This window comes from Elgaria multicarinata, chromosome 6 (genome assembly GCF_023053635.1).
Source record: "Elgaria multicarinata webbii isolate HBS135686 ecotype San Diego chromosome 6, rElgMul1.1.pri, whole genome shotgun sequence".
NCBI lineage: Eukaryota > Metazoa > Chordata > Lepidosauria > Squamata > Anguidae > Elgaria > Elgaria multicarinata.
Genome location: NC_086176.1, coordinates 101,659,291 through 101,685,608, shown reverse-complemented (window position 1 = coordinate 101,685,608; position 26,318 = coordinate 101,659,291). Strand labels below are relative to the sequence as shown.

Here is a 26,318-nt window from a genome sequence, read left to right as displayed (position 1 = left end):
CAAACTTTCCTCCATGGTACTGACCAGTCTAAAAAACAAAGACTCCCATAACCTATTCTTAGCTTTCATTCCCATCTGGACTAAGTTGATTTAATTATGAATTAGCATTCATAGACCTGGTCATTGCATGGCTGTCATCACTTCATGAATCCCAGAATTTGGTCTCTGAGATGAAACCTAGTGCTTTTCTCAGATGCTTGCAATTGTCAGGTTTCTGGTGCATGTATTCTACGTGGTGCAAGATTCGAAGATGTTAGAAAAGTGCATCCAGAAGCCATAGTGTACAACTTTCTCTGTCAGTATTCCATGCAACTCATTTTTTTCTGCTGTTAGCATTCCTCTACCATAATGGTTCACATACTTTTAAGATAGTTACTCAGGTGTAATGTCAAACCATGGTTTGTTATAATGTCTGAACCAACACCATCCACTAATTCATGTGTTGTGAGTGACTGCCAAACCAGAATCTGAAACTACAGTTTGAAGCTAGTTTGCAGCAAACCCACAGTTTGAGGAAATTGTGGTTTGCTGTTACATCCAAACATGGTTTGGAATGTTGAGCTGCCATTGGAGGGCACTGTTGGTTTGGCATTGTCTGAACCAGTACTTAAGTCCTACTTAGTCCTAAGTAGGTCTCCCTAAATCTGTATCAAAAATGAGAACTTGAAGTTCCAAGCAACATTTTGTGTCCAGTTTTGAACAAAGCTGAGTCCATATAAAGCATACATGTAATGCATTATTGAGAGTATCTGAAACCTAGGACACACATCCCTCTCAATATCCCACACAATTTGTAACGTGCAAGAGAAGGGCTGAAATAAATACTAGAGTGTTGTGTCCTAATGCCTCTCTTACATAGGGGAAATCACTTCTAAGAAGAATGGTCCATAATTTTCAGCTTCACATAGTCTGGTATTTACAGAAGCAAGAGAACCCATCTTCTGCTCCAACCTCTGGATCAGTCCACGAAAACCAAGATTTCTCTTTCATGTTGCTAAAGCAAAGAGGGCTCAGAAAATCTCAGATCAAAATCAAACTTTTGCCTTCATTTCTTATACCAATCTGAACTGCTTGAAGAAGCTGATCCAAGCAGATATGGATATCACACTACTTACAGGCTTTCCCAGTAATGAGAGAATTACTCCTCATGTACTAATCAGAATTTGCTTTTACATCACAAATCATGGCCCTTTTTAGAATTAGGAACACAAAATACAAAATTACATGCTTGCTCTGTTTCAGGCACTTTCAAGATCATAGTTTATTTACTGTAGGTAAAAAGCTAGTATACAGTTGGGGATCCCTTTAACTTTCAACTACAGTTATATACGTCATTTAGTATTTTCTGCTTTCAATATTAAACCAAATGTTTCTCGACACCTGCCCCACTATTAGTGTGTTCTGTTATTTGAAACAAAAAAGGGGGAAAAAGTAAGTCTTTAATTTGTTCACTGCATAATATTTACATTGTGAATGGAGCTAGAGCAAGCAATGGTAAAGAGGTAATAAACTTTAAAAAGCCAGTTTATATATTTTACAATAATGTGCTAATCAGCATAATTGTATATAAAAATTAAAACATAGTAGAGCTTCCTACTACAGAAGTCTTAATTGGTTGAACTGTAGTCATCACCTGCTAACAATTTACATGCAACACTTGCTAAGATCGATGACAGATTTTTTTTTGAAGTGTTAAGTAGATTAATGACATGAGACACAATATTAACTTGTGTACAAACAAAAATTGAAAACTGCACCCAAAAATTGTACTGGTCACAAGCCTCTTCCAAAACATGAAATAATAAAAATAGAAACAATGATAAAGTGGTCTCATCACAGAACAAAAGTTATAAAGGCAATGCATAGACAGATTGTACCTGGATGGCACAAACTCCAGAGACACGAGAAAGAGAGGTGTCTCATACACACAGTCACACACTTATAGGAGCCCCATCTTTTTGCTAATAGGCAACAGCTGAAATGGAATGCCAGATGTACAACTAAAATTGTTAAAATGTGCTTGTGCGTTAATATATAATTCTTACTATTGTGAATAATCCATAGCAGACAATATCCACATGCAGTCACCCATCACGCTGCAGGCCGGCTCAGCTGGAAAGGCTTTGGCCTGCGGCTGGATGGGTGACTACATGTAGATGTTGTCTGCTATGGAATCATTCACACTATATACAGACTATACAGGAATGTAACCCATCCCAAAACAGCTTTGTGAAACAACTGGACCTTTCTATACTAGCCTGAGGATTCAGAGCTATCTAAAAAACAAAACAAGAAGTAATCAGATTTGCACAAACAGCAAAATGCATGAGATGGCTGAACTATTTATTGAGCCAACCTGGAGGTATTCCTACTTTTAAAGTAGTTTGAACACTTGTCTAGGAAGAAAAAGGACGATCTATATCAGGTGCTGCCGTTGTGCTAATCTCTGCTCCATTTCAGTAGTGTTCTGGGTGACATTCCCACACAAGCCTCAATGATTTAACAGTGCCTATTAAAACTGTATTCCAGACCTCCTAGGATAATTAACTTTAGAGATTTCAAGATGTCTTCTTAATTTTGACCCAAGATGCCCTGCTGAGGCTGATCATATGGCTGAATCACTTGGAGACCAGGTGCTTGTTTCTCTCCTGGGAGGAGCCTTCTGCATGAAACCATTCCAGTGGAAGAAAAGGGAATACAATACAAATCCACATGAAGTAACTTAAATCTGATACAAAATAGAATGCCAACGTGATAGTTGAGAATTGAGCATGTTTAAGAACAGGAAGCTCTCTTGTACCAGCAGAATCCTGTAGTAGACACACACATACACACACACAAAAAACAGAACACACCACCTACCATTCCCATGAACAAGAGCTGATTTTCACCATATGAGGAAGAGAGGTGCAGATGACAGAAATCATGAATCGCCAATAGAAGATAAACTGATTTACATGAAATGGGAAAGAAGAACACTTGAGCAGTCTGATTGCAGTTATTTTGTGAAAGCTGCTACTACAGCCCACAGGACCTCATTTGTATTGGCCTTCATACATTCAACTTCAGGATCTAAATCCAAGAGCTGCCGCACCCTCTTTGTGGCTAGGTCATACTGCTCATCCAAAAGGGGGGCAAAAGCGTTTTCAAGGACATCTGAAGCATGGGCTAAGTAAATGAGAGCCAACAAGCGCTTGTCCATACGGTGGGGATCATTTACCCATCTGTCAAGAACAGCTTCTTGAACTTTCTTGATGAGGCGCTGCTTAATGTTGTTGTTGGTGAGAGGGTGCGTGGTCATGTCAAAGAGGAGAAAGTTCTGTTTCTCCGTAGTCAAAACCCCCTTTTCCACTAGGTTTTTGGCTAATCGTTCACGTACGTTCCTTAACTGGTAGTGCAATTTTAATGGATTCCATGTTTCACCTGAAAAAAAAAAGGCAAACAAGAAAGCTCCCTGAATGTTTGGCTGATACTTTGATTGTTATCATGGGCACAAGACAGAACAGCAGGCATTAGCACAACAATATCAGGCAGGGATAGAGTATGAATCGTCACAATGGTATAAAAGGAAGAAGAACAACTTAATGATCAACTGTACCAAATGGCTCTAGGCCAGGGGAGGGGAATCGCTTTCAGCCCAAGGGCCGAATTCAATTCCAGAGAAGCTCTCCCAGGCTGCATTCCAATGGTGGGTGCACCAAAAGGCAAAAGGGGCAGGACAAAAATACCAAAACATATCCAGGCGTTTTAGCTTAAAGTTCTTATTGCCAGTTACTAAGCCTTCAGCAGAGGCATTTCAATCTTTTATAATTGGGAAAAACTGCACAAACGCCCAGAAAGCAAACAATCAGTGGTCAAGGAAAGGGTGTGTGGCCCTCTGGGGAACCCAGCGGGCATGATAGAGACCCCAAGCAGACCTGATTTGGCCTGCAGGCCTAAGGTTCAACACCCCTGGCTCAAGGCAAAGAAGCTTGCCAGTAATACCCTGAGAGGTTCCATGCTTGCAGACTTGTATAACAAAGTGGCTCCCAGAACATCACCACAAGTAAATCTCAAAAGTATCCCAGTTGCGGAGGTGAAATGCAAGTTTTATCTCCTAAGTTTAGTATGAGAACAAGTCTATTACCTCTTCTAGTTGTAGAATAAAACTTCTACTGTTGGTATGCCTCAAACTTGAAACTTTTGGTTCAGTAGGTGTATGGAAAAGTTTCTACACCAAATAGCCAGTTTCTTCAATACTGGTTGGCCAGCTTACTATATATAATACTTGTGCTGTATTCAGACAAAATTGGTAACCCTCCAAAGCTACTATTTATAATACCTACCAAATATTTTAGATAAAGTTTATAGCAAACACTGTTGGAAAAGGGTGTGAGAGACAACAGCCAGCTTAACAAAGCCCATCATCGAAAACCAAATGGCAAAGTAGCAGCTTCCTCTCATTTATTATATTTGCTAGAGTCTGGAAAAAGTTACTGTCTGTCTTATATGGAGTCATTAAACTGTAAGTTTATTCTGTGTATATGTAATTCCCATCATGAGATGCTACTTACATGTGCTTTAAAAATTCTACCCTGAAGAAAACCATCCACCTGCTGAAAACTTCTAGCCACATTACTGTATCATTCATAAAGTAATATTTTTAAAAATACATTGGGTGTTGAATGAGAACACACAGGCTCGCTTCACAGGTTTACAGTCTAAGGTCTTGTGGAACAAACCCAAGACAAGCAATGAAGTGTGGGGGGACTTTGCTCCAGCAAAAGTACTGTGAAAATTTAACTGGATTTTTAAATTCAGTTTTGGCTTTCTTCAGTAGCTTGGTGACACCTTGTGACCAAACCGTCTAACTACAAGGAAGTCTAAATAAAGGACCTGTTCTACTGTTTTCTGAAATTTGAGCTCTTCAGGACTTGTGCAAATATTCTTCAGGATTCAGAAGAAATAATGAATAAAATGATCAGTACCTTTTTTATCAAATATCATACCATTTTTTAAAAGATTCAATATGTTTAGCCAGAATCCTGCAAAAGCATCATACTGTTGTGAGAAAAGGTTATTGCTATGCTGCAAGTACCAGCCCCATTCCTAACACTGAAGTCTGTTGAAAATACTGGCAGCAAGAGGGTCAAACCAGATCAGAAAACAGATGATCTCTGAAAAAGGAAAGCAACCTTCCATTCTGCCCAACCTCAGTAAACTCTGCATGCTAGGAAAGAAGAACATGCAACTAAAAGGGATTTCTAAAGTGTACTTCTTACTGGGGTGGTTAATCTGTGAATGGCTGTACCATTTAAGAGTAAGGTAGAGCCTCATATGAATAAATACTCCTTCATTAAATAATATTTTTAATCTCTGCCCATAGAAAACTAGCATATCAGGGGAAGACTTGATGAACTCTTTTCCTTGAAATGTGAGTATTCTATATGGAAAGTGAGTGTGTTGTGTGTGTGCATGCATGTGATCAATCAGCCCAGACACGGGTTTATTACTTCAATAAGAACTAGGATGACAGTTCTACCTGCAGAAATATTTACATTATTATGGTTTTAGTGTTTGCCACACAGAAAGTAATGCGAGTATATGATTATTTATGTATTACAAAAGTGTGGAAATGCCTTGCAGAACTCTGCAACCTAGGAATTGAAGCTTTTAAAATTAAAAGTAGAAAGCATTGACAGAGAAACATTTGGAAATTGTGAATGGTTGCCAAAAGTCAGGGTTGGGACGAGTGCTTCATACAATCCCCTGCCTCTCTTACATAGCTCATATTCTCAGTCAGTTTTCATGGCCTACCAGTTTCCAAATATCAATGACATCTTCCTTCCTCTCATTACACCATCAGAAATCCTAACCTTGTAACCAGAATTATGTAAAATGCATATATTGTATTTTTTCGATTCTAAGATGCACTTTTCCCCCCATATAAACATCTCTAAAAACAGGGTCGCAGGTGCGTTTATTATTTAGAATCGCGGATGCGTTTATTATTTCTTAGTATCAAAGCTTTTTTTCTGTTGGTGGTACTGAAATTAGTGTGTGTTTTACAATTGATGGCGTCTTAGAATCAAAGAAATACGGTACATAATAATAGCGTTTTTACACAGGCCTTTGCCTAAGTGCTCAAAGCACCTCACAAGCACTCTTTCAGTAATCATTGCTAGTCCATAATACAGGGCTGCTGTATTATCCCCATTTTAAAGCTGGTAGGGCTGAGAAGACAAGACACCCAAGATTTAAGTCAGGGGCCAGAGGCTTTCGGTGCGTAGGTCATTCTGAGCCACTATGCAATACCAGATGCTCTGCTAAAAATGCTTTATTTGTGAAATGAACTCAAAAAATACAATGAGATTCATCTTGAAAACACTGAACACACCCCACTAGCAGGAAAGCTCCAGGTTTGTCTCATTTTCATCCTGTGCCACTGAGGTTTAATTGCAACCCTAAACCCATTTACTAAGGAATAAGTTTCACGAATTTTACTGGGACTAATATGTGAGTAAACATCATGGTATATATGTAGGATATTTGACAAAGGTGGAGGAATCTTAGTAAGCAAAGGAAGGAGAAAGGAAAATAAGACTGGATTATGTATATGCACTGAGTTATGGAAAAGAAACAAAGGACAGCAGTTTTTCATAGTCATCTGACTGAACTGTATTTTCTGAATTCTTGCAGTAATTACAAGTGACCAGGATTTTTCTCCACTTCTCATTCTAAACCTGGTGTTCATACATGCTGCCGAACAACAGTTTCATAGAAAGACGACGAAGTATTGTTTTACAAGAAACATGGAAACCCAATAGGATAATTATAATTGAGTAACCCCTTCCTTCTCCATGATGTGGAGAGATCCATAACATAAACTCCTAACCTTATTCTTAGTTATGGAAGCATGAACTGCAGCATTGGTCTTTGCAATGGAGAGAACACTTCTTAGTTAGGATTACCTTGTACGCTTTTAAGAATGTTATTACTAGAAGAGTTCCCACCCAGTTGATCCCCAATTAAACCACCTGCTTTCCCCCTTGATGTAAACAGCAATGGGCTTTTTGAATATTCATCTTAGCGACTCCTGGTGCATTTCAAATGGTTGTCCTGAGTATGGCATGACATAGCCAGGTCTTTGGGGAATTACATGGCACTGGTTCAAAAGTTGGCCTTGCCATGCACAGAGATGATTATTAATTACCCAAGACCATCATCCTTCTGGAAAAAGGTGCTGTGAATACTCAAACATTTGCTAAGTACACTAATTCCTTTATGGCATCACAAAATATAAATGGAAGTATCCTCATGATCCCTTGCTTCCTCAATCCCATGTGCTTCCTCAAACACCAGATTTGCACGTCACTGCCTGAACAGGTAGTTAGCATGCATAAAGAGGCAGAGAGATTGAAAGAGTAGAGCTGCACATTATCAGGATGGTAACAGACCAGAAAGTACTAGCAGATCATAGAAGCACCTCCAACTACAAACAGAACGAATCTGAGGAGCCCAAAGAGGAAACAGTGAGTTGTACCAAGTGAGTGAACAGCACAGCCACTCCCAGTTGCAAGAAAACAACATTACAAGTCCCCAGAAACATGACAGAAATACACACACAGAGACCCCTCCATCCCCAGACTGCAATGAATGTTACTTGGTGAATGTATCACTTTGTGGGGAGCATTAACTGCTTCCTACTTGACTGAACACCAATGTTTAAATGTAACTGTCATAGCATATAATGTTGCTGCAAATAATTTGGGCAAATGACATCACTTTAGTAGGAAAATGCCAAGCTCAAATATTGAAAATGTACTCTTCAGAAACTACTGTTATATTATAGCCCAACATAATTTGTTACGCATTAAAAAGTGTTAATATTCTATAGATGTCTCTTACCACTAAGCAGCTCTATCCAGTTCTGCACTGTTTCGGGAGGCTGCGTGTCCTTAATGTGTTTCAGAGCTTCATCAAGTAGAACATCCCCTGTAGGAGCATCCGATTTGCAGATCACCTGATGGGAAACACAAGGGTTCACTCCAGCACCTCAAACTTTTGCTTTTTAACTTCTTAAGCACCAAGGAGAGTAAAAGTGTGCCTGCAACACTGCAGGGTTATTTTTTTACATGTCTAGGCTCAATGTTAAAATCAATGGGTTGGATCCACATTTCACTCTCACAGATAGAACGGAAAATGCATACTGAGCTGGAGGAGGCCTGAAAAAGTTATATGGGCAAGTAGAGTATGTAACTGCTGCTACACACATTTTAAATTTCCTACCCTGCCCCTCTATTTCTTGATTGGTATTTCTTGGATGGTATTGACAGTTAACAAGGCACTTTTAAGCACGTGAAATAGTTGTACAGCTTATTAAAAATAAAATTGGTGGCCTACAGTCTCTGACTCACCAGGCTATGCCCTCCAAGCTGCCATTTTTTGTGTCTGACTCTAGTTGGTGGACCCCAAAGCTCTGGTAAAAACAATACATTCCTCAACCCTACCTACTTCTAGATTACATGTTATTGCTTAAATTTAGAATAACATTCCTGTTCATTTTGAGTTAATGACTAGATAGCAAAATTGTGAAAATACGCTTTCCACAGAAACAGTATGGAAAGAACAGAATATCCAAGGGGTCGCTCAAGTAAAGGTTTTTCAGGACAGAGCGTATATGCACTAGAAAAACAGGATCACATTTTAGCACGGGGTGCCTGTCCTTCTGCCATCCACCCACTGGATGGAATGTTTAAACAGGACCAACAGGTGTAGAGTACGATCACATGGCTCAATTCATGAAGCTTTGAAAATCTGGGGAATGATTGTGAATTTTGAATATATGTACAACTGGGCTTCACAAAAAGTATACCAAACACGCATGCCTCTCTGATAGACATAGAGATGGGGGATTCTGCTCCCCCACTGCATAACCTCTACCCAGTTAGAGCCTCAACTGAAAGTATACCTTACACTATACAGTAACTTGATTGCACAGATTAATTTCCTAAGTATGTCTTTTACACTTTCCTTAAAAACACCGATCTAAAAAGTTCTAGAAAAAGTCATGCACGTTATTTATTGCCTTGGTATTTCAAGGAACATTCCTGCATTTCTGACAAACCAAAGAATCTTGGAAGTTTTACGAAGAACACGGGAGATCCATTTCAACCTAATCATAACTAAATGCAGCTGTGCATAAGCAATAACTGTCTGCTCAATTCTGAACAGGAGAGCAGTGTAGAAACTTTTCAGAGTTGATTTTTAAATAGGTGAGCAAAAGATAATATTGACAGGGCAGACTGCCCATGTAACTAAGTCTGGGTTATAAAGTGAGGCATTTTTGTTCCCAAGATCTCAGAAAACACAAAATTACCTTCATATATTGCCAACAAAATCAACCACAAAGAGGAACACAGCCTGATTCATCCTTCAACGAAGCCTTGGATTCAGTGAACTGCATAAGCACTAATCTTTTACAAGACTGCCCACATATTTAATATAAGGTACATGGCTTTTGGAACTTAAATTATTGTTTAGATTCTAGCATTCTTTTACTCCAAAGAAATGTTGAAATGAGTATGCACGTTTGCAAAGCAGTATAAAACCTCCAAATTAGCATGTATAAAAGTGTATGAGATACAGTTAAAAAGTAGTATTGTTTCATCCTTCTCCATTTACCTTTCTAGTTAGCAGACTTTTGCGTCTCATTCCAAATGCTTCCAGCTGAAGACGCCCTCTCAGTGCCAATTCAATTAACATGCAGCCACGTAGCCCAGAGGAAATGCAATCATTCCAAAATGATGTGTAACCCTGGTGAACAAAAAAAGTATCAGTAAATTTTAATAAAATATATATGTAAAAATAATTTTGTTATAATCACACCTTCAGAAAAGATGTGGGACAGCCTTTGAAAATGGTTCTCAAACTTCAGTTGGCCCAAAATAGGGCAGCAAGATTGTTAACAGGGACTGGCCCATGTGATCATAGTGCACCAGTACTTTTCCATTTCCACTGGCTGTCAGTCCATTTCTGGGCCCAGTTCAAAGCTTGGGCCAGATTACGTAAATGATCATTTCCTTCGTATATACCTTCCACAGACCCTATGAACGTCTTCAGCGGACTTTCTCTGGGAGCCCCTGCTAAAGGGTGTGAAGTGGGTGGCTACTAAGAAGAGGGTCTTTTCTGTTGTGGTACCCTGGTTGTGGAATGAGCTTAATAGAGAGACTCAAGCCTATGTTGTACATTTTTCAGTGCCATCTTCTTATTTTCCAAGGCATTTTTAGCTTTTTAGTTTGTTTTACATCCGTTATTGTATTTTAAGTCTTTGCACTGGTGCCAGATTCTATTTTGCTGTTTTTTTTTAATTTACTTGTAAATTTTTATATTGTATTGTTATCATGTTGTATTTTATGGATTTAATTGTTGTGAAACATCCAGAGAGCTTCAGCTATTGGGTGTTACAGAAATGTAATAAATCTTATTTAAGACAATTTTCTCCTCTCTATATGCCCCAAAGTAGTTATAGTAATAAAGAATAACAAGGTATCTTAAATTCATTCCTTTAAATAGTTCCTTTTGCTGGTTCTAGTGTAGTGAAAATAACTTTTAATGAACCTTCATGCAAAGTGATATATCTATATAGAAGTATGATTTTATTTTTCATGGTAAATAACCATAGGAATTATGGGTCTGATAAAACACACACACACACCACTTTGAAATAGTTAGGTTTCCACCTCACCAGAATTTGCAAAGTATATACATAGCCTTTTTTGTTATTAACAGTTTATAGGGTTTTTCATTTCCCAATACAATCCAAACCATAAAATCTTCCCCCTTCTACCGCCATTACCTCCCCTTTAAGTTTCCTCCTTCATATCATTCTGTATTTAAAGAATAAATGCTTCGAGTGTATAAATAAAATAATTAAGCAAAACTTGGATAAATAGTTACATTAAAATTAAAGCCACAACATTACATGCTAAAATACTTTATCATGGTTGAAGGAAATTTGAAAGCAGATCTCTCTAACATTTTAGCACTATTCGCACAATCCTGGTTTTCAGCTAAACTTTTCTTCCCTCCACAAAATTTGTTTGAAGGAAATAACATTTTAGCATTCCCAAGTTGTCAAAACAGCTCCTTTTCAAACCAAAGTATTCTATACTCTGGATGCTCTCTGTGTACATCTTCAAAAATGCTATCAAAATAAAAGAGCATTGTGTCACCATATTGTAGATGTGAAAACTTTGAATTAGTCATAGAATGGAAATCTCTATGTTACCAATTTGTCAATAGTTTTGTTTTATAGCAGCTAACAAACTACTTTGAATTTCCAAAGCAGTTTGTGGCCTGAAGTATCTATTGAAAGATATTCAACTAAATTAGTGGAGTCTCTTGAAACTGCTATCGTGGCCCACTGAAGATAATCATGAGCATATACATGCATCTACAAATATCTGCGAATCTCCACAATTGAAATACTAAAACAGCTGAGTTTATAAACATATTAGAAAACATGCAGTCTGTGATTAAATGTTCTTAGTAAGTAATTACTCCACAATTACTCTTGCATTCATTGGGAACAATCAAGGAAGAGCTTGAAACATTCAAATCCCACTGATGGACTTGAGTATATGTAACTTGCTCTGAATTGCACTTGCTGGTATCAAGCAGACCTCCTAATTTCATGTTATACTTTTCTATGTGTGCGTAGTTCTACCCAATATGAAGGGATCAATTTCCTACACCAATTATGTAGTTTTTGTTTTGTATCATATTTAAATTCTCAAAAATACCAATGAGGCTTAAAATCATGCTAGTCTTTAGTTTTAACTTTCTTGCTAATCAGCAATTTCCAGATAATATTTCTGTCCAATCTTCCTTAGAAAATGTTTGCTTCTGTGATATACATTTGGCAGGCATAATTTTTTCCCTGTAACTTTTCAAGGTTACCTATTCGTTTCCCACCTGTTCCACTCTGCACAATCTTCTCCTAGACAAGCATTGCTGAAAAGGCTTTACCTTTCCCAAGAGAGTTGAAACCAATTGTGAAACCCCAACAAAGACTTATTATAGTTTGTTCACTGCACACAAGACTATTTCCCCATTGTTAATACAAGCTTATGCCACCAGGCTTATTAAGACCATTCGTACTTGTAGAAACATGTTAATAAAACTCTGGATTGGTGGTCTGCAGTTCCTCAAGAAACACAGAGCCAATTTGAGAGAGAAGAAAATCAAAGTCAATAATGTCCAGTATTGAGATGTTCAGCTACATCAGGGTTGGCAACCCAGCACCTGTGGGCTCACTTGTGACTGCCAAGATCCCCTATTGTGCACACCAGACTGCTTTGCATCCCTCTCCACTCACTTCTATGGGAACAGGAAAACAGTCTCCCTGCCTTCCTCGGAGAGGAGAAGGTGGCACCACTGTCAGAAAAGAAACAAACACTTTGCTCTCAGTAGCTCTAGGCACTTTTCTCCTGGTACTTCTAGTAAGTTTCAAGTAGAGAAAGAAAACATTCCAACTTTGAAATAGACTTTTTTTTGCCTCACAAAGACAAAACAGATCAAACCTATTTTAATGTGTTCTTTCATTCCCCACCACCACAACTACTTTCATGATACAAAACTACAATATGAGCTCATTTATTTTATATGTCCCCTTTTTTGTTGTTACATTTAGTCAAACCAAAGGCTTTGCTAGACCTACCGCCTAATCCGGGCGGGAGGAGTGGCAAGCCCATGCTACAAGTAGCACAGGCTGTCGCGCCTTGCTAGATGTGGACGCGACGGGGGAAAGCAAAGCCCTGTCGCGTCCGCCATTTTTTTTAAAGGGGCCGGACTCTGGAACGCTCCTGCGCTTAGGTAAGGCCCTTTTAAAAAAAAACCTTCTCCCCACTCCCTGGCCATGAGTCCCCCCCCTCCCGCTGGCTTCGTTTCCCCCCCTTCCCCCCTTGCCTCCGATCTCCCCCCCACCTCCCCTGGGCTCCGATCTTCCCCCTCACCTCCCTCGGGCTCCGATCTCCCCACTCACCCCCCTCGGGCTCCGCTCTCCCCCCCCCCATCTCCCCCAGGCTCCAATCTCCCCCCCACCTCCCCCGGGCTCCACTGCATGCTCCGGCTACTCACAAGTAAGCGTGGTAGCCAGGAAAAGTGGCGGAACAAGCTAGACACTCGCAGTCTTGGACTCAGCCTGAGGCCGCGAGTAATACTGGGCCAAAAGAGGTTCCGGTTGGCCCAGGCCGAAGCAGGTTTCAGCCCTGCCTGAGCCTGGGATCCCCTGTCATCTGGATGCACAGGGGCCGGGGTGGGGCTCGTACCGGGCTATCCCGTCATCTAGCAAGGCCCCATGTAGCCAAGGAGAAGGCAAGAGGTTTGTACCAATATACGAGCAATATACAGCCAATCCTGTAGTTCATATAATTTGGCTTTTTTGAATGTATTGGCTGTTTGCATCATCATCTTAATTTTTGTACAGAAAACTTAAAGAATATATAAGAAAAAATAATTTTATAGCCAGAAACTAAGCAAAAGTACAAAATTACTCTCTTGGTCTTAGCAAAGGCAGCCAACAACTAATAGCACAGCTTTTTAAAAAATTCATAGAGTTCACTTGCAAGAAAAAGCTACAGCAATCTCCTTTTTTTCTGTCTCACTTTCATCACTTGATGCTTAGTGATCTCATTTCAAAATTCTGCTACTAGCACTCATAAGGAACTCCCCCCCTTACCTTCAAGTCCTTACTTGCCCTTGTCATTCAACCTTTGAATGCTTATCTAAAGGTGCAAGACATTTTCTTTCTCAACGCGTCCCGCCTTAGTCACAGTCATAAGTTCTCTTAATTGCTTTCGCTGCTCCTTGTCCCTGGAATTTGCTCTAACTACATTTCAAAAGTTAACCTTCTTTAAATGCAAAATAGAAAACATAGAAGTTGATATGTAACTTCCAGTGATGTGGAGCAGAAAAATTTCCATACATCTTTTTACAATTCTAAACATACATTGTTTCATAAAATTAATTAGCAATATAGTAAATGGATACAATACCAAATCGGGCAGTTTCAACTTTGTAGTTAACCTTTTTTCAGATGACCATACCAAGGAAGTATCAATATATCTAATACACAACTCTTTCAGCATGCTAAAATTAGTATAAGTTTTCAATGCCTTCTCCCCCACCCTTAAAATTTGAATAATAGAATCATAAAGTTGGAAGATACCTTGGAGATCATCTAGTTCAACCCCCTGTTCAATGCAGGCTCTAAACTGCATGGTGCAGCTACAGCATCCCTGACAGATGACAGATGTTTGCAGTTTGCAGTTTGAAGAGCAGCTGCAATTAAGCTCAGCAGAGAAGCTGTTGAGCAACTTTGATTGGTCTGTTTGAATTTCAGCATCTGCTCCGCCTCTTTTAGGTTTTCCAGCCTCCAGTTTGCTGGAGGCGCGAGCCTTCGGCGCGAGCACAAGGGCTCTCTGCCTGAGGCTTTCTGCCGTGGGCGCAAAGCCGGTCAAGCAGAACTTCTACTCCGGAGGAAATCCCCAGCCGCGGTCCGGTCGCTGCTACTTTCTGATTCAGGACACAATCTTCTCATTTTCTCCTCTCAATTCTTTTCTCCTCATATCTGTTCCTTATGGCTCGTTCCAATTTCGTCTCTCCTAACTTAGTTCCTATTCGGTGTCTTCCCTCTTCTCAGCTGCCTTTTTCGTGTTCCTTATGGAACTGTCGCTCTGTTGCTTCTAAGGCCCCTGTCATCCAGGACTTGTTTATCTCTAGGTCTCTCCACCTCCTTGCTCTTACTGAAACCTGGCTTCCTGCCCATGATACCGCCATCTCTGCTGCCCTCTCTCTTGGAAGACTCTCTTTCTCTCACACTAGTCGCCCAGAGGGTCGGGGTGGTGGTGTGGGTCTTTTATTATCTAGTTTGTGCCAGTTCCAGCCTCTCTCCATTCCACCTTCACATTGTTTTTCCTCCTTTGAGGTACATGTGGTGAGGCTTTTCGCTCCATTGCGACTGCGGATTGCAGTTCTGTATCGCCCCCCAGGCTCGTCCTCAAAATTTATCTCTGATTTTGATTCGTGGCTGTCCTTTTTCCTCTCTGATAACTGTCCTACTCTTATTTTGGGTGATTTCAATATTCATGTGGATGACCCTCAAGATGCTGCAGCTCTACGATTTCACTCATTATCTTCCTCTTATGATCTTAAGCTTTGGTCTGATGTACCCACACATTCCCTTGGACACTGTCTGGATCTTGTTCTCACTCGGAATTGCTCTGTGTTGGACTTTTCTACTGCTCACTTTCCGTTGTCAGATCATCACCTAGTTTCTTTCAATATTACTCATAATCCTCCTCCTTCACGTCCCGCTTCTCGCTCTTGTCGTGACTTGCAATCTATCAATTATGAGGCTTTTTCTCATTCTCTAGCCTCCTCTCTTCCTTCTGTCTTTTCGGCTGTCTCCTTGGACTCAGCTGTCTCCTTCTTTAATTCCTCCTTATCTTCAACTCTTGATAATCTTGCTCCATCTACAACTCGGATAGTTCGCCCTTCTCAACCCCAACCGTGGCTCACCTCTTTCCTCCGCTACCTTCGCTCTTGTTCCCGGGCAGCTGAACGCCTTTGGCGTAGGACCATGGACTGGGCGGACTTTGTCCATTACAAATTTGTACTCTCCTCTTTCTCTTCTGCCATTTCATTGGCCAAACAGCAGTACTACTCAACGTTGATCCAGTCAAATGCTAGGCATCCTCAGCGGCTCTTTGCATCCTTCAATTCTCTTCTGAAGCCTAATCCACCATCTCTCCCCGCCTCTCTGTCTGCTAATAACTTTGTCTCTTTTTTCAATGCTAAAATCCAAACTATTCGCTCTGAGCTGGCCAGCTCTGCTCCTCTTCCAGTTCCTGTTCCTCATCTGTCAGTTCCTCCTGCAAATTTCTCTGCGTTTCCTTCGGTCTCAGCTGATGAATTGTCTACAATACTGCGCTCTTCAAAGCCTTCCACTTGTTCTCGTCATCCGATTCCTTCTCGCGTCTTTATTAATCTTATCCCTGCTATCCTCCTTTCTTTGCTTCATATTATTAATTTTTCTCTGTCCTCTGGTTCATTTCCTTCTGCTTTTAAACATGCTACAGTCTCTCCTATTCTCAAGAAACCTACTCTTGATAGACTATCTCTGTCTAACTACCGACCTGTCTCTTTGTTGCCGTTTGTTTCAAAGATCCTGGAGCGTGTGGTCTACTCTCGTTGTCTTGATTTTCTTTCTAGTAACTCTGCTCTGGATCCTTTTCAATCTGGATTCCGTCCTTTGCATTCCACTGAAACAGCCCTTACTAACATTACCAATGATCTTCTTACTGCCAAGTCTAAAGGCCATTATTCCGTTCTTATTCTCCTTGATCTAACTGCAGCCTTTGACACGGTTGATCATGATCTTCTTTTAGATTCCCTTCATGACCTTGGATTTTGTGGCTCTGTCTATAACTGGTTTGCCTCCTATCTAGCGGGTCGCTCTTTCAGCGTGTTGGCTAATGGCAGCTCATCTTCTTCTTTTCCCCTTTCAGTAGGGGTTCCGCAAGGCTCGGTGCTTGGTCCGTTGTTTTCTTTATACATGTTGCCCTTGGGTAATCTTATTCAATCTCATGGCCTCCAATATCATCTGTATGTCGATGATACACAATTATATCTTTCATCTCCGGATCTTTCTCCTGATGTTCACGATCGTATCTCGGCATGTCTTTCAGATATCTCAGCTTGGTTGCTTCGTCGTTTGAAACTTAATATGGCAAAGACTGAATTGCTTGTTTTTCCTCCTAAACCTTCTCCTCATCTCTCATTCTCTCTTACTGTCAATGATGTTACGCTTACTCCAGTCAAGGAAGCTCGTAGTCTTGGCTTTATATTTGATTCCTCGCTCTCCTTTATTCCTCATATTGAGACAGTAGCTAAATCCTATCGGTTTTTCCTGTATAATATTGCCAAGATTCGATCATTTTTGTCTGTCTCTTCTGCCAAGACTCTTGTTCATGCATTGGTTATTTCTCGGTTGGACTACTGCAACCTTCTTCTCTCTGGCCTTCCTTCTTCTCAAATCAGTCCGTTGGTTTCTGTTCACCACGCTGCTGCTAAGATCATCTTCTTGGCTCGCCGCTCTGATCATGTAACTCCACTTCTGAAATCTCTTCATTGGCTTCCAATTCACTTCAGAATCCAATATAAACTTCTCCTGTTGACCTACAAAGCTTTTCACTATCTAGCTCCTTCCTATCTCTCCTCTCACACTATTGCCCCGCTCGTGCTCTTCGCTCCTCTGATGCCATGTTTCTCGCCTGCCCAAGGGTCTCTACTTCCCTTGCTCGGCTTCGTCCATTTTCTTCTGCTGCCCCTTATGCCTGGAACGCTCTTCCAGAACATTTGAGAACTACAAGTTCAACCACAGCTTTTAAAGCTCAGCTAAAAACTTTTCTTTTTCCTAAAGCTTTTAAAACTTGATTTTGTTCTGACTTTATACTGTTAGTTTTACCCTACCCAGTGCCTGTTTACCCTACCCTGTGCCTGTTTGCATTCTCTTCCCCTCCTTATTGTTTTATTATGATTTTATTAGAATATAAGCCTATGCGGCAGGGTCTTGCTATTTACTGTTTTACTCTGTACAGCACCATGTACATTGATGGTGCTATATAAATAAATAATAATAATAATAATCCCTGACAGCCTTTGCTTAAATATCCCCAGCGAACAAACACCCACCACCTCCCAAGGCAATCTGTTCCACTCCTGAACAGCTCTCACTCTTAGGAAGTTTCGCCAAACGTTTAAGCCAAAATCTGCTTGCCTAAATTTCTACCTGTTGGTTCCAGTCTTGCTGTTGGGAGGAGAAACAAGTCTGTTCTATCTTCTTCATGACAGCCTTTCAAGACTGCTAGCAAGTCTCCTCTTAATCTTCCATTCTCCAGGCTAACCATACCCATTACTCATAGAATTTTTTTTCCATCCTGGTTGTTCTTTTCTGGACACCTCCAACTTGTCAATGTCCTCCTTAAAATGGGACACCAAGAACTGGACACAGTAGTCCAAATGCAGACTGACTAACACAGAACTTCCCATGATTTGGACACTATGCTTCTGTTAATACAATCCAAGATCACATTAGTTTTCTTGGTTGCTGCATTGCACTGCTGGCACATATTCAGCCTGTGATCCACAGAGACATCCAGGTCCTCTTCACGTGTACTGCTGCCAAGCAAGGCCATTTTATACTTCTAATGAATCTCATCACATTAGGGAAGATCATGCTACTGCGTTGCCATAACTTACATTTCATGACTTACATTACAATTCATCCTCCACCCCAATTATGTTTGCCTGAAAATAAACCGTCTTTATATCAGGGAGTATATAACTCATATACTACCCATTATAAGAGACTTTCATCTGGTGAATATCTACAGACCAAAATAATGTTGACAAAACATAAGTCCTTAATACAACCCAAAAGCCTAGAAATAATTACCTGAGGAGAGAGCTGTGCAGGAGAAACTGTTTTGTTCACCCATACTTCTATCAATCCTTCATCTATATTAGAAGTGGGCAACTTGTGGCCCTCCAGAAGTTTTGGCCTACAACTCCCACCATTAAATTGGTCATGCTGGCTAGGGCTGATGGGAGTTGTAGGCCAAAACATCTGGAGGTGCACATGTTGCCCATCTCTGACCTCTATCTCTACCAATCCTAGATGAAGAGGCCACCAGCTTTTCCCTACAACCCCTATAAAACTCAGCTGAGGGAGTGAATTACAGTACAATTTATAACAATTCATTCAAGAATTATAGTACAATTTATAACAATTCAGTCACAGGCATTCTAATAACCATACAAACTGAAGAGATATGAGAGAGAGTTAGAGGAATGAACCATGAGCCAAAAATCCAGAGCTCAAATCTCAACTCGGCCATAAGAACATAAGATGACCCATACTGGATCAGAACAAGGGTCCATCTAGTCCAGCATTCTGTTCGCACAGTGGCCAACCAGCTGTCGACCAGAGACACACAAGCAGGACACAAGTGCAACTGCATCCTACTGCCCATCTTCCCCAACAACTGGTTATATAGGCTTACTGCCTAGATACAAGAGGTAGCACATAACCATCAGGGCTAGTAGCCATTGATAGCCTTCTCCTCCAGGAATTTGTGTAACCCCATTTTAAAGCCATCCAAATTTGTAGCCATCAACACATCTTGTGGTAGTGAATTCCATAGTTTATGTGCTGTGTGAAGAAGTACTTCCCTTTATCTGTCCTGAATCTCCCACGAATCAGCTTCATGGCATTGCCCCAGGTTCTAGTATTATGAGAGAAGGAAAAAAAATGTCTCCCTATCCACATTCTCCACACCATGTATGATTCTGTACACATTTATCACATCTTCCCTTAACCTCTTTTTTTCCAAGCTAAACATCCCCAGCTAGGGGAGATGCTCCTTGATCATTGTAGTTGCCCTTTTCTGCACTTTTTTCAGCTGTACGAAAACCATTTTTTTAGGTGTGGCACCAGAACTGTACAGAGTATTCCATGTGTGGTCGCATCACAGATTTGTATAAAGGCAGTATAATACTGGCAGTTTTATTCTCAATTCCTTTTCTAATTATGCCTAACATGGAGTTTACCTTCTTTATAATGGCCGCACACTGAGTTGACATTTTCACTGAGCTGTCTACCACAACCTCATGATTTCTTTCCTGGTCATGAACTAGCACAACATGGTACTCTCTACATGTTTTGGCCTGCAACTCCCAACAGCACAGCCAGTGATGAGACTTGTAGTCCAAAACATCTGGAGAACACCAAGATGGGGAAGGCTGCCTTAGTTAATCCATTATCTCTCTGCTCCAGTCACCATCCCCATTCCCAACTTTTTAATTAGTTTAATATTAAAAAGTTAGCAATATCAGTATAATAGCAATGTCCTATTTACCAAGAATGTCTGTGAACTGCTTTGAACACTCAGGAAGGGTGTATGGAAATAGTTATTAAATACAAAAATGCTTTTAGGTGATACATTCAAAGTTTTTCCAGAAGATCTGCATATTCTCAAAGATTGCTGGAAACTAATTATGTTGTAATAAGTTAACCATTGCTTTGTTATTATTATTATTTATTTATATAGCACCATCGATGTACATGGTGCTTTGCATCTTAATACTTTGCTTTAGTATGCAACAAGAAACCAAGATACTAGTATTTGATCTTCTGAAGGCTTTAATATACTGACTGTAAATATCAGCGTGTGAGCTGGCTTCTCTGGCATCGAAGTAATTCTTTTTCTTTGAAGACAATAATTGCTCTTGGAGAGAACAATATGGTCATAATGGAAAGCTATTCAAATATAACTTCCTTAGGATTATCTAACACCTGCAAATTCTGAATTTTCAGGATACCTTATATGGATACAAATATGCAGTACTCCCTCTGCTATCCATGGGACATTATTTTGTCTTCCTTACCAAAATTATGCGACTTTCTTCTGCAAAACAATTCTCTCTCCTTATCGTTTTGACAAGCACAAGCAAAATACTTTAGGCATACTTCGGCCATGGAACCCAAATAACAAAGCTGTATCTATTAGTAAGATAAATAATACAATTCTTTCATAGTCTTATTTCACTCAATGGGGAAAATTTGTATTTATAAGCCCAGTCCTATGTTCTACTGTACCAAGTAATGCTGAATCTAGGAAACTACGCAAGAGTCTCTTTTTATATAAATTTAATTTTTAAAATTATTACAAACAGTATATATCAATAAACAACAACCAACAGAGAATAGCCTGTGTTTTTCTTCAAAACGTTTCATGAAACGTGAACAAACATAGAATTATCTACCTCAACTATCAAATAAGTGTGACACTCCAGAAAAAGACCTGTGAGACTGGGAGGTTAAATTGGATTATTCCTTCATTAATTTAAGTGAAGAAACAAAACCACAATTCCAGAAACGGTCTTGTTTACTAGCAGTCCTTGCCATTCAACTTGGATGTGTTAGTTTCTTGGCTAATGCTATCTGCCATATTCTTGGGAAACATCCCTGGATCTTGCACCTGTTGAGTGATTGGATGTTTCCATCTTGTCAGCAGCCAGCAGGAAAAACACAACATATTTGTGAAGGAGTTGGTCATGAGGATTTTGAAGCACTGATAATGGGGCCAACAGGAGTTCTGGCGGTACAGCTTGCTGCCTAACATCTCAAATAGTGAAAACGATCTGTGACCAAAACACTCGCCCTACCTGGAGAAGCCAGCGATCGAACCTAGGACCTTAAAGAACTTCTACATTTCTCTATATATCATGTGTGACATTATATTATTCAGAATATATGTTTCAGTAACTTGCAAATAGTACTGCATATAGTAATGACATTCACCCATTCTTTCAAAAAAGATTTTACCCAAATAGTGCATCCAGTTTGTTGATTTCATGTCTGCTCTGATTCACTGCTAAGACTAAGGGAAGGAAGGCTAATGTTGGGCATTCTTTCATCATGCCTGGGCCAAAACGCTCCCTCCAGCTGCATTTTATATGTCTATAAGCTGCTTTTGGAGCCAATTTCTGTCTGAGAAACAGGATTAAAATGTAAATAAATATTTGTTTGGTATTACAGTAAGCCTTATGTTTTTAATTGTTCTGAAGCTTGTCTTACAAATAGTAAAACAAATTAAAAACAAAAGTACTCATATGTGAGCAGCAGCAAAGAATTATTACATAGGTTTTGCTATGCATATTTCATAACATGCTCTGATGAATACAATCACTACATTTTGCCTAAACTATAAATTCACTTCCACTGGGATGAGGACCTCTTGTCTGCAAAGTGCTACAACTGGTGTGTCACTGTATCTTCTTAAGAAATAATTGAGCAGCAGTTCCTCCCAAGTGATAGAAAACTCTTTTTTATAAAATCCCTGCAGCATTATTACACCTAAGTTTTTGTCTCATCCAAGAGAAATTAGTATTTCAGGCTTACAAGACATCAGTGAAACTGGTAACACTCAGGAAAAATTAACATGCTGCTGAAGATGCAACTCACTGGAGACAATTTAACTCATATGATTTGGCAGTATTTCACTATCCCAACTACAAGATGACATGGTGAGGCATACAGGTTTTGTTCTTGGCCCAAGCTGTGGGTTTACGATTGTCTACTTGGTAGTGTTGGGCTACTTACCTGTGACTGAGGCCAAAGGTGGGAACTTTTTTCTGTTCATAGCCAAAACAATGCAGGGCCTTCCCTTTCCTCTCTTTCTGCCAACCATTCTCGTTCTCCTTGCCAAGTGGACTGCCACAGGGGTGACTTATCACTCTTGCCAGAGATCTGAACTAATCAACTTCCAAGGGCAACAGGTGTCAAGTGCTTATTCATGCCATATCATCAAATATTTTGTGTGGCTTACAACAGGCATGAAGAAATTGAGGGCTAAAAGGGACACAGTGGCCACATTCACATTTATGCTTAAGCCAAATATTCTAATTTAATAGAGCACAATGTGAATGAGTTGTGTGTTGATGCATACAACATGTTTGTTGGTGCCTGGAAAATGTGTACTCCTGCTTTACTCCCTGGGTTTGCACCTCATACAAAGCTATCCCTTCCTCATATGTTTAGCCATACCATACAGTGATATCCAGTACAGTGACGTCTGGATACCCATAAAGTGATGTCTGGTTATAGCCATTGCATTGGCTATAACCAGACATCACTTTAAGCCAGGAATCCTGGTTTGATAAAGCACAATGTGAATGATCACAGCCCAACCATGATTCCTGGCTTAAAGCGATGCCCAGTTATAGCCATTCCATAAAGAATTATAGTGCTATTTAAATATAATTATTCATTATAATTAACAAACCATGGGGATTGATAAGATCAAGATGAGTGCCTAAACTTATGCCATAATAACAATAGTTAATCTTGAAGTTCCAAAAAAAGTCTTAGTTATTTTTGCCATAACAAATTAACACTGATACAAAAAAAAACACCATTTTTTACTTTAAAATAAGGTATGCTGGGAGTGCACCCCTTGTTTTAATACATAATGTATAATCATGTGCTCCCTGCATGTTTATTTTAATGTGAAAATGCGCCTTTTTTGTCACTGCCACCCCCATACTAAAATTTGGTGGCAACAATGACTTGGAGGGCAAAAAAGGCCAGGGGCGGGCAGCAGGGGTGAACAAGACATTCTCCACATGACAAGCCCATGCAGATATATAACTGAAACCAACTATCATGAGAAAGGCAAAATTAGTTTTATTCTACACACATATTTTATTCACACATTCTATTAAAAAAATTCCATTCCTCAGCCAGTTTTAAGCATCATGTAAACTAGAGCTCCATTCCTTTATTAACTTGTTCAGTATTGAACAAACTCCTTAAAACCTGTAAAATAGTTTAGAACCTTTTTCACTATCTAGATATTCTTACCCTACCCAGTTATCTTACTGATGATGGCACTACATCCACTGACAAGCCTTACAATTAAGAATGTCCCAACCCATTGAATCCACTCCCAAACCTACTTCTTCAAGGTTTTTCATTTCTAGAAAAGTTCATAAACATATCCTATGAGCCCTCACATTTTTTGAGAAAAACACACATTTTAACCTTATGTTTGGTGTTTTCTGCATTTCTAAGCAATCATATACCTCAGATGTTTTGAGAGGAAAGCTTTTTCACATAGTTCAGAATCTTTCAGCTCTTAGATTTAAGCATTCCAATCACATTAGTGCAGAACAATCAGGTCTGCCAACTTCTGCCCCAAAACAAAGAGTCCCATAGGATATGTGGGGAGGAGTTGAGTGAAATGTAAGTCGCAGCTGTGATGCTATCTGAAATTTACAAAAAAATGTTACTGCCCAAATTCGATGACACTGCTGCATCTGCCTATAGTATAACACACCAACTTTACTAGCGCACTGTAACAGAAGAGAGCTTAAACCGGCATGAAGTGCAAAGCGTGCGAGGCCAGGAAAATACTACACGGATCTCTGCTCTCAAGAAACTTTAGACTAAACTAACAACTAAAGACAGGTATTCATGCAACTCTGTAGTTTCTCTTGCCCTATGGAATTCTCCTGTCAAGCCCACATACCTTCAGACTGAACCTTTTCTCCATATTTGCTGCTAATAAAAACCAGCTTCTCTGCACCCCCTTTTACACACATTGAAGTACTGGCTTTCTTAGTTTCAGTCATACCTAATCGAATAGAGTTCTAATATAGCCATGTTAACAAACTGATATAAGCATTCTCCCAGTATGTTAGTATACTAATAGGAAGACAGGCCTCACAGACTAGGGCTGATGCCCACCTTCAACTCCCATGCCCCCTACTTTCAAACCATACTACCTTTCTCCTCATCCCCGAACCCAGATTGGGGGTCTGGGCGACTCTTTTTACTTCTTCTGTTTTCTATTATCTGATTCATCCCCGAGGAGTGTAGCTTTATGATTGCTCTCCGGAGCTGGGCCACTTTGTGGGCTGAATGGCAGGGTGGATAGGACAATAATACTATTATTATGGTATTTCCTGAGGACCTTGGTTAATTAAGGAAACTGTGCCAAAGTACCTCCTACCTTTATGCCCCAACCACTACCTATGCCTCCCTCGCACTCTCTCACATACACATTATTCCCACCCCATCCTCAAATCTGTCTTTTGCCAAGGCTTGTTTTCTCTCTGACACACACACTCACGCCAAAGCCCATGGAAATCTCAAGGCCTTCAACTGACAACCAACCCCGCCATCACAACTCACTTTGACCTCACAATCCGTACCCGAAGACCTCCCTCATTGCCCCCGTCTCCCCATAACCAAAAGCACCCCTCCCCCCGCGCCCCCAGGAGCGTTTTGGGCTCCCCCACTTCACAGAGCCCCCCCCCGCTCTGTTTCTCCCCAGCCTCGAATACACACACCGACACACGGAGGCCCGTCTCGCCCCCCGCCCCCCACTTCTCGGGACGGCTCCGCACCTCTCGGTCCTTGAGGCCCAGCAGCAGCACTTCCTCCATGAGCGTGAGGCGCGTTTCCTTGGAGTCGCCCTTCTCGTCTTCGGCCTGCTCGTCCCGCCGGCCTTCCTCCTCGGAGCCCTCGCCGCCGCCGCCGGCCACCCGCTCTTTGTCGGCCGCGGCGGCGCTGCGAGAGGCCTCGGTGCGGCGCTGCACCAGGCCCGAGCTTCGCTGGGTCAGGGAAGTCATGGCGGCGGAGGCGCACGAAGAGATGCGGAGGAGCCGTGGACCCCGGGCAGGCCTTGCTGGGTGGGCTGGGAAAGACCCCCGAGCAGGCCGCAGCCTCCCTCGCTTTCCGTGCCGGGGCCGGGGCAAGCAAGCAGGCAGGCAGGCAGGTCGGCCGGCCGGCCGCCGCAGGCGATCAGGGAGGGGAAGGGAAGGGAGAGGGGAATGGAGACGGGCCGCGCCGGCTGGACTCGGCTCCCCCTGCGGCGGCGGCGGGCGGCGGCGGCGGCGGCAGCAGCTGCTTCCCCTCCAATATGGCGGCGCAGCTCGCTCGGCTGACGCCAGCAGTGGCGGCGGCGGCGGAGGATGTGGCAGGAGCGGGCGGGGGAAGAGGAGGAAGACTCCGGAGGCGCCGGAAAGAGGGAGGAGGAAGAGGAGAAGGTGAGCCGGAGAGTCGCCCGTCAGTCGCCCACTCAGAGAAAGGCGGCTGAAGTGACCTCAGGGGCCCCCTCAGGAAGGGAGAGTGTGGCTGTCTTAAGGAGTCTGCTTTAAAACTTTTTCTCCTCATGTACTTTATGCCGCTTGTTGTGGAGTTCTCAGTTTGTTTGTTTTTTAACACATTGAGTTTATTTATTTTATTTATTACATTCTATATATTGCCCAGTAGCTGAAGGTCTCTGGGAAGCTCACATGCCACAACGTGTTGCATCCAGACCTAGTCACACTTGGAGCAGACGCGACCATTGAAACCCATGGAATTTAAGTTAGTTGTGGTGGCGAACTTCCGTTCTGGACTTGGTCCCACTTGCAGCAGGCCGGCCCGTTGCAACCAACGCCGCTTAAGTTAGTCGTGGTGGCGAAGCTAAGTTCCAGAGACTTAGACCAGGCAGGCCCATTGAAACGAATGGGACCTAAGTAAGTCGTGGTGACGAACTTAAGTCTCATTGATTTCAATGGAGGTCTATTCTGGTTAGGCCTCATTTAGAGTATTGCGTCCAGTTCTGGGCTCCACAATTCAAGAAGGACGCAGACAAGCTGGAGCGTGTTCAGAGGAGGCCAACCAGGATGATCAGGGGTCTGGAAACAAAGCCCCATGAGGAGGG

The 26,318-nt window shown here is 41.2% G+C and overlaps 1 protein-coding gene across 1 annotated transcript; it reads right to left on the bottom strand.

Moving 5' to 3' along the window:
* Positions 1-1,236: 1,236 nt before the first annotated feature.
* GOLPH3 (golgi phosphoprotein 3) lies at positions 1,237-25,475 on the bottom strand. Its single transcript, XM_063128181.1, has 4 exons — positions 25,015-25,475; positions 9,664-9,795; positions 7,888-8,002; positions 1,237-3,423 (listed from the first exon to the last, which is right to left on the bottom strand). Exons 1-4 carry the CDS (start codon positions 25,237-25,239, stop codon positions 2,999-3,001), a joined length of 897 nt encoding a protein of 298 aa, XP_062984251.1. The 5' UTR covers positions 25,240-25,475; the 3' UTR covers positions 1,237-2,998.
* Between the last annotated feature and the right edge of the window lie 843 nt (positions 25,476-26,318).

What these genes read in the sequence shown, in the direction of transcription:
- GOLPH3 (XM_063128181.1), bottom strand. Translation starts at nt 25,239, where the DNA reads ATGACTTCCCTGACCCAGCGAAGCTCGGGCCTGGTGCAGCGCCGCACC. An exon ending in TGGGCCTCAAGGACCGAGAG is followed by an intron (nt 9,796 to 25,014) that starts GTGCGGAGCCGT and finishes TTTGTTCACCAG; the next exon opens with GGTTACACATCATTTTGGAA. An exon ending in CTGGATAGAGCTGCTTAGTG is followed by an intron (nt 3,424 to 7,887) that starts GTAAGAGACATC and finishes TTTTTTTTTCAG; the next exon opens with GTGAAACATGGAATCCATTA.